Raw genomic sequence first — 13,064 nt, 5'->3', positions numbered from 1 at the left:
CACATTGTGTAGGTCACACCTGTCCACATTGTGAAGGTCACACCTGTCCACATTGTGTAGGTCACACAGGTCCAGATTGTGTAGGTCACACCTGTCAAGATTATGTTGGTCACACCTGTCCAGATTGTGAAAGTCACACATGTCTAGATTGTGTATGTCACACATGTGCAGATTGTGTAGGTCACACCTGTCCAGATTGTGTAGGTCACACAGGTCCAGATTGTGAAGGTCACACAGGTCCAGATTGTGAAGGTCACACCTGTCCAGATTGTGAAGGTCACACCTGTCCAGATTGTGTAGGTCATACTTGTCCACATTGTGTAGGTCACACCTGTCCAGATTGTAAAGGTCACACTTGTCCAGATTGTTAAGGTCACACAGGTCCAGCTTGTGTATGTCAAATGTGTCAAGATTCTATGTCACAGGCCCACAAGGTGGTGTATATCAATTATTCCGACCAATTATATCAGGGAGAAATTATGTGATCTGCATTGCCTGCCTTGATTATAAGGTATGTGGACAATTAATTTCAGATTTCTTCTTGAATTGTCTTAAAGTATGACCATTGCTGAGATAAACAAGATGGTAAAAAATTTGTGCCTGGTACAGAGTGACACTTCGGTAGATTGCTTGTGTGTCTGTCTGGAACCATCACATCAAGACAAAGCGCAGTAAAGGTACAATTTATAGTGATAGCTGTTGGGAAGCTTTTTCATTAATTCTAGTACAAGGAGCTGCACAGATGAGTAATGCATTGATTCATCAGTACTGTCACAGAGAAAAACTTACCCTGTACATGTGGCTACAGATACATCAGATAATGGTCTTTACGTCAGAAATCTGTCTAACCGATGGAGCATAGATTGAAGACATGACCACAAGTTAGAAGACCATGTACCATCTGCACTGTCTATCATAATAATACAACCATTAGCACAAGTTAGGGGACACAACCATGTACTATAAGGACTATCTACTGTAAATGTTGTAGTAACACTCAGGGATCAACTAGTACATCAGTAGACAAACAGCAGGCTCTTTAGGCCTTGTGTCCATGGTATGGTCAAAAGCCAAAGCTGACTGTTCAGACCTGATGTCTGAGGTATGTTCACAAGGTGACTGTTCAGACCTGGTTACCATACCTGCTAGGTGAGGGTATATATGTGGTTGTAACTGTTCAGACCTGGTTACCATACCTGCTAGGTGAGGGTATACATGTGGTTGTGTCTGTTCAGACCTGGTTAGCATACCTTTTAGGTGCGGGTATACATGTGGTTGAGACTGTTCAGACCTGGTTCCCATACCTGCTAGGTATAAATGTGGATGTGACTGTTCAGACCTGGTTACCAAACCTGCTAGGTGAGGGTATACATGTGGTTGCGACTGTTCAGACCTGGTTACCATCCCTGCTAGGTATAAATGTGGTTGTGACTGTTCAGTCCTGGTTACCATACCTGCTAGGTGAGGGGATACATGTGGTTGAGACTGTTCAGACCTGGTTACCATACCTGCTAGGTATAAATGTGGTTGTGACTGTTCAGACCTGGTTACCATACCTGCTAGGTGAGGGTATACATGTGGTTGTGACTGTTCAGACCTGGTTAGCATACCTTTTAGGTGAGGGTATACATGTGGTTGAGACTGTTCAGACCTGGTTACCATACCTGCTAGGTGAGGGTATACATGTGGTTGAGACTGTTCAGACCTGGTTACCATACCTGCTAGGTGAGGGTATACATGTGGTTGTGACTGTTCAGACCTGGTTACCATACCTGCTAGGTGAGGGTATACATGTGGTTGTGACTGTTCAGACCTGGTTACCATACCTGCTAGGTGAGGGTATACATGTGGTTGTGACTGTTCAGACCTGGTTACCATACCTGCTAGGTGAGGGTATACATGTGGTTGTGACTGTTCAGACCTGGTTACCATACCTGCTAGGTGAGGGTATACATGTGGTTGTGACTGTTCAGACCTGGTTACCATACCTGCTAGGTGAGGGTATACATGTGGTTGTGACTGTTCAGACCTGGTTACCATACCTGCTAGGTGAGGGTATACATGTGGTTGTGACTGTTCAGACCTGGTTACCATACCTGCTAGGTGAGGGTATACATGTGGTTGTGACTGTTCAGACCTGGTTACCATACCTGCTAGGTGAGGGTATACATGTGGTTGTGACTGTTCAGACCTGGTTACCATACCTGCTAGGTGAGGGTATACATGTGGTTGTGACTGTTCAGACCTGGTTACCATACCTGCTAGGTGAGGGTATACATGTGGTTGTGACTGTTCAGACCTGGTTACCATACCTGCTAGGTGAGGGTATACATGTGGTTGAGACTGTTCAGACCTGCTAGGTGAGGGTATGCATGTGGTTGAGACCTTGGTGCTGAATCAGAGATCCTGAGTATTGATTTTGTATTGCTGTATTATGTAACCCACCACCTCATGATGCTGTTGATGACTCCCTCACCTAACACCTCAGCAGTTCAGGTCAGTTGGTCATCCAAAGGTCAAACATTTACCTATTGTGAAAATGATATGCTGGTTGCATGTCTGCTTCCAATATATGTTTTGATATTTCATAGTATACAGGTATGTGTATATGACTTCGTTATTTCTGCTTGTGTCCTTGCTAATGATTCATGTACAGGTAATAAACAAAGCAAAATCAAACCTGACTTAATGACATGGTTGCAATATTTACACAGCTAGAATAAGTATGTTTTCTCTTGGTAGGTGGGGATATTAGTGGTTGTAGGGTAATAAGTGCTGTTGCCTTTAGTGCTGCAGTAAGGTGTTGGGTAGCAAACAAGCTAAACTGACGCAAACACAGGACTTTTCTACCATGTTACTGACCAAGGAAGTGGTGTAATTTTAGTTTGGCAGTAGACAATGTTATAGGTGCCAAGCCTGGGTATGTGTACACATCAGCTAGGAGTACTGTGATCATACTGTCACTAGAATATCTAGATTGGAGAGGTGCTGTGATGTTGCTGCTGGTCGTGGTATCTGTGTCAGCAACATGTAAACAGCCAGTGAAAGCATGTTTATGTGCAGAACTAAGCCTTGTTTATTTCCTGACTTACAACATCAGCTGTCAACGCTGGAGGCAGCACTGTGTACAGTTAATCTTACCCCTTATAGTACACAGTGGAGGCAGCAATGTATACAGTTAATCTTACCCCTTATAGTACACAGTGGAGGCAGCACTGTGTACAGTTAATCTTACCCCTTATAATACACAGTGGAGGCAGCACTGTGTACAGTTAATAGTACCCCTTATAGTACACGGTGGAGGCAGCACTGTGTACAGTTAATCTTACCCCTTATAGTACACAGTGGAGGCAGCAATGTATACAGTTCATCTTACCCCTTATAGTACACAGTGGAGGCAGCAATGTATACAGTTCATCTTACCCCTTATAGTACACAGTGGAGGCAGCAATGTGTACAGTTAATCTTACCCCTTATAGTACACAGTGGAGGCAGCACTGTGTACAGTTTATCTTACCCCTTATAGTTAACCTACTCCAGCCTACTGACAATAGGCTCCTAATAATCTTTCTAGATCAGAGTTTTATCCTACCCGTAATTGTAAACTTACTCTTGCCTAGTTGCTATAGACTCCTAATAGTCTATCTAGATCAGAGTTTAATCGTACCCCTCATAGTAAACCTACTCCAGCCTACTGGCTATATAGGCTCCTAACAGTCTATCTAGACGAGCGTTTAGTACTACCCTTCATAGTAAACCTACTCCAGCCTACTGGCTATATAGGCTCCTAATAGTCTATCTAGATGAGCGTTTAGTACTACCCTTCATAGTTAACCTACTCCAGCCTACTGGCTATATAGGCTCCTAACAGTTTATCTTGATTATAATTTAATCCTACCCCTCACAGTAAACCCACTCCAGCTTACTGGCTAGGCAGAGTTAATTGTTGAAAAGTTTTTCTGTTAAATAATCGCAGATGGCTCTTCCAATTACCGAAATATGAATTCTGCACGTTGTCTTTGATACAAAATTAACTCTTACTTGGGACTCGGCTTTGAAAACTTGTAGACTTATGGATGAGGAAAACTGGTTTAAATCCTGTATTTCGACTAAACTGGTCAGTTTTGTAACATTTTAAACTGTCTGTGTTACAGAAGCGGTGAAGGAGAGTGGCGAGGTAGAGGACAAGAAGGAGGAATCCAGTAGTGACCCTCCCGTCCAAGAGGGGAAAGAGGGGGAGCAAGTGGAGGTTCCTGAGGGTCTAGAATCCACCACAATTACAACACAAGCACAGATCACACCAATCAGTACACAAACTACTAATCCAGGTAGGGATACTTATAGAAGTGCTCACTCTGGTATCAGGAGAAGGTACGGATACTTATAGAAGTGCTCACTCTGGGATCAGGAGAAGGTAGGGATACTTATAGAAGTGATCACTCTGGTATCAGGAGAAGTTAGGGATACTTATAGAAGTGCTCACTCTGGTATCAGGAGAAGGAAGGGATACTTATAGAAGGGCTTGCTCTGGTATCAGGAGAAGGTAGGGATACTTATAGAAGTGCTCACTGTGGTATCAGGAGAAGGTAGGGATACTTACAGAAGTGCTCGCTCTAGTATCATGAGAAGGTAGGGATACTTATAGAAGGGCTTGCTCTGGTATCAGGAGAAGGTAGGGATACTTATAGAAGTGCTCACTCTGGTATCAGGAGAAGGTAGGGATACTTATAGAAGTGCTCACTCTGGTATCAGGAGAAGTTAGGGATACTTATAGAAGTGCTCGCTCTGGTATTGGGAGACTTTTTACATGCAAATAGCATTGGCAGTTTAAAGAATCAAAAATTTCACATGATTCTAGAGTTTCTTTTTCAGTAATTCTTCTATTTAAGTCAAGAAATGTTAATATTAATTCATAAATTGTACTATTTCAACTAACATTTTAGAAAATTTAGGCCTTTGAAAAAATGTAACATTGATCATTGAAAATAGGCCTATGTTTTGTGGCTCCGTCATCACAAACTTTTAGTAGTGGTGTATACTACAGATAGAAAATAAATCAGATTTCATTGTTAGGTTTTAATTGCAAAAATAAAAAACAATTAAATGTTTTAAATATCAACAACGGCAGAGTTAGTCCTTAGATGTAGATAGGTGGTTGTCTGCCATTGAAGTTGTTAAGATAAAGGGGAAAACCCAAAAGAATTTGAAAAATGTTCCCCATGAGGGTAAACATAATGTTTTGTTAACTTCAAGCATGTGGTACCACGAAACATGATAACTTGTCTGACAATCGTGTTATGTGTCTAAGACAATGTAATAGATACGAGGTATAATGATATATTACATGTTGTACATGCGGTGTGGAATGTTTGTATGTTGTACCAGTCCTATATATGACAGTCTGGTAGCAGGCAGCGATGTAGCCAACATTTACTGATGGAGAAGTAGGATGATACTAACAGCTCTGTGTGTGTCATACAACGCTCACTGCTGTGTTGATCTGGGTACTACCACTGGAGTATCTAAATGTCACACGGAGCATATACAATGTCAAAAGAAAAATATACAATGTCAAAAAAAAAATATACAATGTCAAACCAGCATATACAGAAAAAACTAACAGTGCTATAGAAATATTGTACAATGTCACTTAGTCTAAACGATGTTACAGAAATATTGTACAATGTCACTTAAAGTATAAACGATGTTACAGAAATATTGTACGATGTCACTTAAAAGTCTAAAACATATTACAGAAATATGGTACAATGTCACTTAAAGTCTATACGATGTTACCGAAATTTTGTACAATGTCACTTAAAGTCTATACGATGTTACAGAAATATTGTACAATGTCACTTAAAGTCTAAACAATGTTACAGAAATATTGTACAATGTCACTTAGTCTAAACGATGTTACAGAAATATTGTACAATGTCATTTAGTCTAAACGATGTAACAGAAATATTGTACAATGACACTTAAAGTCTATACGATGTTACAGAAATATTGTACAATGTCACTTAAAGTATAAACGATGTTACAGAAATATTGTACAATGTCACTTAGTCTAAACGGTGTTACAGAAATATTGTACAATGTCACTTAAAGTCTAAACAATGTTACAGAAATATTGTACAATGTCACTTAAAGTATAAACGATGTTACAGAAATATTGTACAATGTCTCTTAGTCTAAACGATGTTACAGAAATATTGTACAATGTCACTTAAGGTTATACGATGTTACAGAAATATTGTACAATGTCACTTAGTCTAAACGATGTTACAGAAATATTGTACAATGACACTTAGTCTAAACGATGTTACAGAAATATTGTACAATGTCACTTAGTCTAAACGATGTTACAGAAATATTGTACAATGACACTTAAAGTCTAAACAATGTTACAGAAATATTGTACAGTGTCACTTAAAGTCTAAACGATGTTACAGAAATATTGTACAATGTCAATTGAAGTCTATACGATGTTACAGAAATATTGTACAATGTCACTTAACCCTTTGCCACATGCAAGCGCCTCTGGACGCCTTTACCCCTTGCCACATGTAAGCGCTTCCCGACGCCTCTACATTATCTCAATGTAAGCGCTTCTCAACGCCGCTACGTTATCTCAATGTAAGCGCCTCTCGACGCCATGCCGTTTCAGTAAACTTAGACATGGAAAATAACGTGATTGAGAGCGACACCTATCTGGAAATCACCTATACTATTTTTAGCAGATATCAATGCATCGACCAATCAGATTTGTACACGTCATTCCTACAAATAGTTTTGAATAAATTAACCTAGAAACTGCGAGTCATGAGTGTAGAAAAGTGTCACAACAACGAGCCGTGATGGCGATTGCACAACTATGTTACGGGACATTTTTGAGGAGGAGGAGGAGGATTAATAGTCTAACAGCTTCAACCCTGATGACATTGAGTCAGACATCGATCTTAACGATGTTTTTGAATGAACTGTCATCAGAAATAAGTCCGAAAATGATTATGTAAAAGATAAACAGCGACCGGGTGTCCCGCCTCTATTACGGCATTAGGTAACGACGACTCTGAATGGTCTCCAGATTTTTCACCGATCAATTTTAATGATTTTGTTAGAAAAACGGGGCTAATACTTCCAGAAAAATGTTGATGTTGATACTGCAGGTCCCGTTGATTATTTCTATCTTTTCTTCAATAAAATCAGTTCACCACCATAGCCCGAGACACACAAACAATTTTACGCTCGCTGGTGTTTGAAAAACGAAAATAGATTTTACCCAAAACGGTCGGATACAAATTCCGCCCCAATAAAAGCTTTTATATAGGCCTAAATATACACTGTATTTTAAAACTTCTTGTGAGAATTTTGGAAATTTGGTTTGTTGTTTCATTTGGAAATGATAATATCATTGTTGAGTCATTTCATTGAAACATAATTAAAGCAAAATGAAACATTTTAAAATGTGTCTATCCTGATATACATACAGCTGATTTCATGGTTATGTTTTTATTAGGAAAATAGCACGTAATTAAATTTTAAGAAATTCTGAACATAATTTTAACTTGCTGAAAATGCTTAAAACAACTATTTCACCTTCAAAATTAAGGTTAGAAAAACAAATCAAAACAAAACTTAATTTCTCAAAAACTGCCATTGAGATGGCGTATACACATTTCAGTCAGTGCAGCAATGTTGCATTGCAACAATGTATCTTGGCACTATCAGTACAGAGTGTTCAAGTGTATTGGCTTGCATGTGGCGAAGGGTTTAAGTCTAAACGATGTTACAGAAATATTGTACAATGACACTTAAAGTCTAAACGATGTTACAGAAATGTTTTACAGTGTCACTGAAGCCTACACAATGTCACAGAAACCTTTCCTTTTCTGTTCTATAAAACATGTACTTTGATGTATTGTCGAAACAAAATTTAAATAAAACAAAGTTTAAACCAATGTCTACAATGTCACATAAAACCTACACAATGTCACATAAAACCTACACAATGTCACAAAAACCTACACAATGTCACATAAAACCAACACAATGTCACATAAAACCTACACAATGTCACATAAAACCTACACAATGTCACAAAAACCTACACAATGTCACAAAAACCTATACAATGTCACAAAAACCTATACAATATCACAGAAGTCTTGTACAATGTCACACAAAGCATTTACAATGTCATAGAAAACTTGTACAATGTCATGAGGCCTATATAATGTCTCAAATGCTTATACAGTATCAATAAAAGTCTATACAATGTCTCAAATGCCCATACAGTGTCAATGAAAGTCTACACAATATACAATGTCGCTGAAATGCTGAAATCTTGTATAATGTCACTTAAGTAATTGGCCTTGACACATTATTGAAGGTGTAGGTTAGACATGGAGAAACCTGGTTTGTGGTGTACTTAGAGACCAGTAACTGACATCCTGGTGGCCTGTTTGGTAGGTTTCCATCACAACCAACAGGTTTGAATTCTGTCAGCATAGCTTTCCTACAGGTGTCCTGAAAACAATGTGTATTTCGCTTTCTTGCGGCACCTGTTGAGGTTTTCCCCGACATCTATGTATTTGTTAGATCCTGGCAGCATCTGTTTTCCACTTGAGCTTGAAGAAAGTTTGGGTAGTTCATATTTATATCGGGCAGGAAACACTTTTCTCATTAATTTGTGATTACAATATGGAATGATAGGGCAGTGCTGACAGTTTCTACCTGACATGTGTGTACCACACCCTGGACATGTAGTCAGGCTCACAAGTGATCCTCTGTTTAGAAAGATGGATTTTGGCATCTTCCCCTGGATTTATTTCTGATCCCCTACTTAGATGGGGGTATATAGTAAACACTTTGTCAGTGTGTCTTGTACGCTCATCTGTAGTAAAGTCAGTGTGTCTCATACGATCAAATGTAGTAAAGAGGTTGTATATAAGACATCACATTAAGCCTTCAGCAGATTTACTTCATATTTATTTCACTATAGTATGGTACCATCAACTTATACATCTGATAAGGTTATGTTAGTCAAAGGTCAAGGTTCAACGGTTACTCTTGATAACTATTGAAGTAAAAATGACTCTCCCACAACCTCTTCAACAGCTTTTTTTTTTTTTTTTTTTTTTATCTTTTAATACTTTGGTGTAGTCACATTAAGTATTATAACTGATGAGGTATTGATGGTAATGAGTCGAGGTTAAAGGGTCAAAAGTCACACACAACCCGTTTTTAAGTAATATAATAATAAGCATGTGTACAAAATATCCCATGATCCCCTCAGCAGTTTATATCTACCCCATAGTATAGTAATGTAAAAATGTACTGCCAATTCAATTTGAAGTTTGAAGTAAAAACCTTGCATACAAATTATCATATTTTACACTTGATTAAATTTTGATGGTCATTGGTCAAAGGTTACACTGGACCACTTTTTGAGGGAAAATCCTTGTGAAGGTAGTTATTGGGGTGAATAGGGGGGGGGGGGGGGGTATACCTTGCTCACATGGCTGGTTTGTGAGTGTTGATGAGTAAAGTATACTGTAGGGGGGAATCTGGAGTATTGATCCCTGTGACTTTGTGATAAATCACTGCTCCAAGGCTGGCAGGATTACACTGGCTTGTTTACACACTCACTGGCATATTCGCACGGGAAATCCAAGAATAAAAACTAGGTTGTGCTGAAAATAACATAAACGTACAAAGAATGCATTTGAGAGTATTGAGTGGGATTAGATATAACTGTGATATCGAAACTAAGGAACGGAAAACTACTAAAATCTCATGGAACTAGAACCTTATTAAAGTCCAAATATGCATGCTGAAAACTTGTACTCCGCAGACAGTACCTGTGTGGAACAAAGACTCTATAAAACCAGTGTTCACACTTGTTGTATTTTGCCACTATTTGATGATGTTTTGTTGGTGGTATATACTGCTACTATGCTGGAGATTGGGGTGGGCGACTGTACAGCATTCATCTTTTCTGTGCCTGTCCTTGATAATTGCTTCTGGGCCATAGTTTCCTTGTATTTTTCATGCAGGCTCAGGAGGTTAATTAGAATAATATACAACATTTATATAGCGCCCTATATAATTTGTAAAATTACTCTAAAGCGCTTTACAACATATGGATAATAGTAATGGTTATAATTGTGAAAACAAAAAACAAAGGCTTACAATCACTTTTATACATTTAAGCAAGCAATGTGCACATAATTGAACAAATAAAAGGGTGGTATTTACATGACGTCTTTGCAAGGATTCTAAAATGAAAATAAAGGTTGACCATACTTCATGTCCTGTTTACGTTTAGCAGTGTGTCACGCACTAAAACTAGTTGCAGTGACTTATATTTAAAGTTCATACAACAGGAAAGTAAAGCTGCCCTGCAGTATTATCTACTGATACAGTGACCATCAGAATAGTATACCCCTTTATTAACAGGGATTTCTACTTTGGAATGGAGTTACTCTCTAAATAATAGTCCTCCATTAGTCCACACCCAGTACCCTTATTATTTCAAATACAGTAAAAACAGGTCTGCAATATAAATAATACACAAGATTTTACCATGCATGCTTGCTAAAGGAACTCTTAATTCTAGTTAGAGAAACTTGGATACTCCAAACCATACAATGCAATAATAGTAAGTTGTTTGAACCTGTTTCAGTGCTAACAACAGCCAATGCTAGGCCAATGATCATACCTGCTGCTGCCACAAAAGTACCTCAGGAACCGCCCATCCCTGCCCCCAGACCTTCCATCGCTATGGAGATGGAGGTACAACAAGCCAGTACAGTCAAGTTTGCTGCGGAGGAACAGGTCATCTCCGACAATCATCTCCCTAATGATGACGATGACGAGGAAGAGGATTTGAGTAAGTTGTGTTTTTGACACATGTTATGTTGTTGACTTGTAGTCAGAATTTTATAAAGCAGGTATCTTAAGATAGATAATGTTTGCACCATCTTACTTTTATAACCCAACTTGAATAAGTGTGTGTGTGCTGGTGGGGTGGGGCAGGGTGTGCTGGTGGTTGTCACATTTACAAATTTTGATTGCCGAAACTTTGACATTTCATATAAGTAAATAACAAATAACTCGAGCCCTGATATGTCATATAATATGTATATATATAACTGTGATCATGACATTCATGTGATATATTATTTCTATGACCTTGACATGCCATACGACATTCATATAACATATGTGACTTCAGTACTCTGTGGCTTTGATATATAACATATATATAAAAATATGACCTTGACATTCATGATATATTTTATTTTGAACTTGACATTCATATAATACCCTGGTATTTATAATTCTCTGACAATGTCTTGTAATATTATATTCTTTGACTTTAATTTTTTTATGACATATTACTGTGACCTTGACCTGTCATATGGGCTTATATAAATCAGTGACCTTAACATCCATATGACTATGTGACCTTGACTTGTCATAGTATGTATAACTGTGTGACCTTCACATTGTTGTGACATATAAAACTTTGCTTTATTCCCTACAGGTGACCTTGACGTTACAGAGCCAGAACAGAGTGAACAAGAACCAAACCTTGATCCTGGCTTTGAACAGGTTCCTGCCTCCGAACCGGATCTGAATAAACAACCTAAAAAAAGTGCTTTGAAGTCTAGATTTGAACTGAATGGTGGTGTGCCGGTGACGCCAGAGCCTAGTGCCGCGTCACAAATAGACAGCAGTAGATCACATTGTGTGCCCAATCATGTTAGGAGTGTTAACCAGCAGCCGAAGCCTTCCCCTCTGGCCACACCCCTTTCTGGCAATATAGGCCGGCCGCGGCTTAGAGCTGGATTTGTGTAAGTGTTGGGTCCCCAGTACTAGATAAGGTTGTGGAAATCCACGCTGGGTCAGAGAATCATTGATCAATTATACAGCTAACAGAATCAACTCATTTATCATATCTTTATGTGGAATAGATCCAATTGAATATATACAGTAACAGACTCAACTCATTTATCATATCTTTATGTGGAATAGATCCAATTGAATATATACAGTAACAGAATCAACTCATTTATCACATCTTTATGTGGAATAGATCCAATTGAATATATACAGTAACAGAATCAACTCATTTATCACATCTTTATGTGGAATAGATCCAATTGAATATATACAGTAACAGAATCAACTCATTTATCACATCTTTATGTGGAATAGATCCAATTGAATATATACAGTAACAGAATCAACTCATTTATCACATCTTTATGTGGAATAGATCCAATTGAATATATACAGTAACAGAATCAACTCATTTATCACATCTTTATGTGGAATAGATCCAATTGAATATATACAGTAACAGAATCAACTCATTTATCACATCTTTATGTGGAATAGATCCAATTGAATATATACAGTAACAGAATCAACTCATTTATCACATCTTTATGTGGAATAGATCCAATTGAATATATACAGTAACAGAATCAACTCATTTATCACATCTTTATGTGGAATAGATCCAATTGAATATATACAGTAACAGAATCAACTCATTTATCACATCTTTATGTGGAATAGATCCAATTGAATATATACAGTAACAGAATCAACTCATTTATCACATCTTTATGTGGAATAGATCCAATTGAATATATACAGTAACAGAATCAACTCATTTATCACATCTTTATGTGGAATAGATCCAATTGAATATATACAGTAACAGAATCAACTCATTTATCACATCTTTATGTGGAATAGATCCAATTGAATATATACAGTAACAGAATCAACTCATTTATCACATCTTTATGTGGAATAGATCCAATTGAATATATACAGTAACAGAATCAACTCATTTATCACATCTTTATGTGGAATAGATCCAATTGAATATATACAGTAACAGAATCAACTCATTTATCACATCTTTATGTGGAATAGATCCAATTGAATATATACAGTAACAGAATCAACTCATTTATCACATCTTTATGTGGAATAGATCCAATTGAATATATACAGTAACAGAATCAACTCATTTATCA

The 13,064-nt window shown here is 37.8% G+C and overlaps 1 protein-coding gene across 5 annotated transcripts in view; it reads left to right on the top strand.

The window, feature by feature from the left end:
• LOC110456639 (phosphatase and actin regulator 1-like) overlaps positions 1 to 13,064 on the top strand; it is an 88,531-nt gene that overhangs the window by 61,872 nt on the left and 13,595 nt on the right. For all 5 annotated transcript variants that reach the window (XM_021507479.1, XM_021507483.1, XM_021507482.1 and 2 more), the window contains 3 exons: positions 4,155 to 4,328; positions 10,691 to 10,897; positions 11,555 to 11,864. In XM_021507479.1, the coding sequence (XP_021363154.1) occupies positions 4,155 to 4,328; positions 10,691 to 10,897; positions 11,555 to 11,864 (691 nt within the window). The remainder of the gene's footprint in view (positions 1 to 4,154; positions 4,329 to 10,690; positions 10,898 to 11,554; positions 11,865 to 13,064) is intronic.

This window comes from Mizuhopecten yessoensis, unplaced genomic scaffold (genome assembly GCF_002113885.1).
Source record: "Mizuhopecten yessoensis strain PY_sf001 unplaced genomic scaffold, ASM211388v2 scaffold8811, whole genome shotgun sequence".
NCBI classification, from domain to species: domain Eukaryota; kingdom Metazoa; phylum Mollusca; class Bivalvia; order Pectinida; family Pectinidae; genus Mizuhopecten; species Mizuhopecten yessoensis.
The sequence above is the reverse complement of the archived record's forward strand: the minus strand, read 5'-3'. Positions and strand labels throughout refer to the sequence as shown.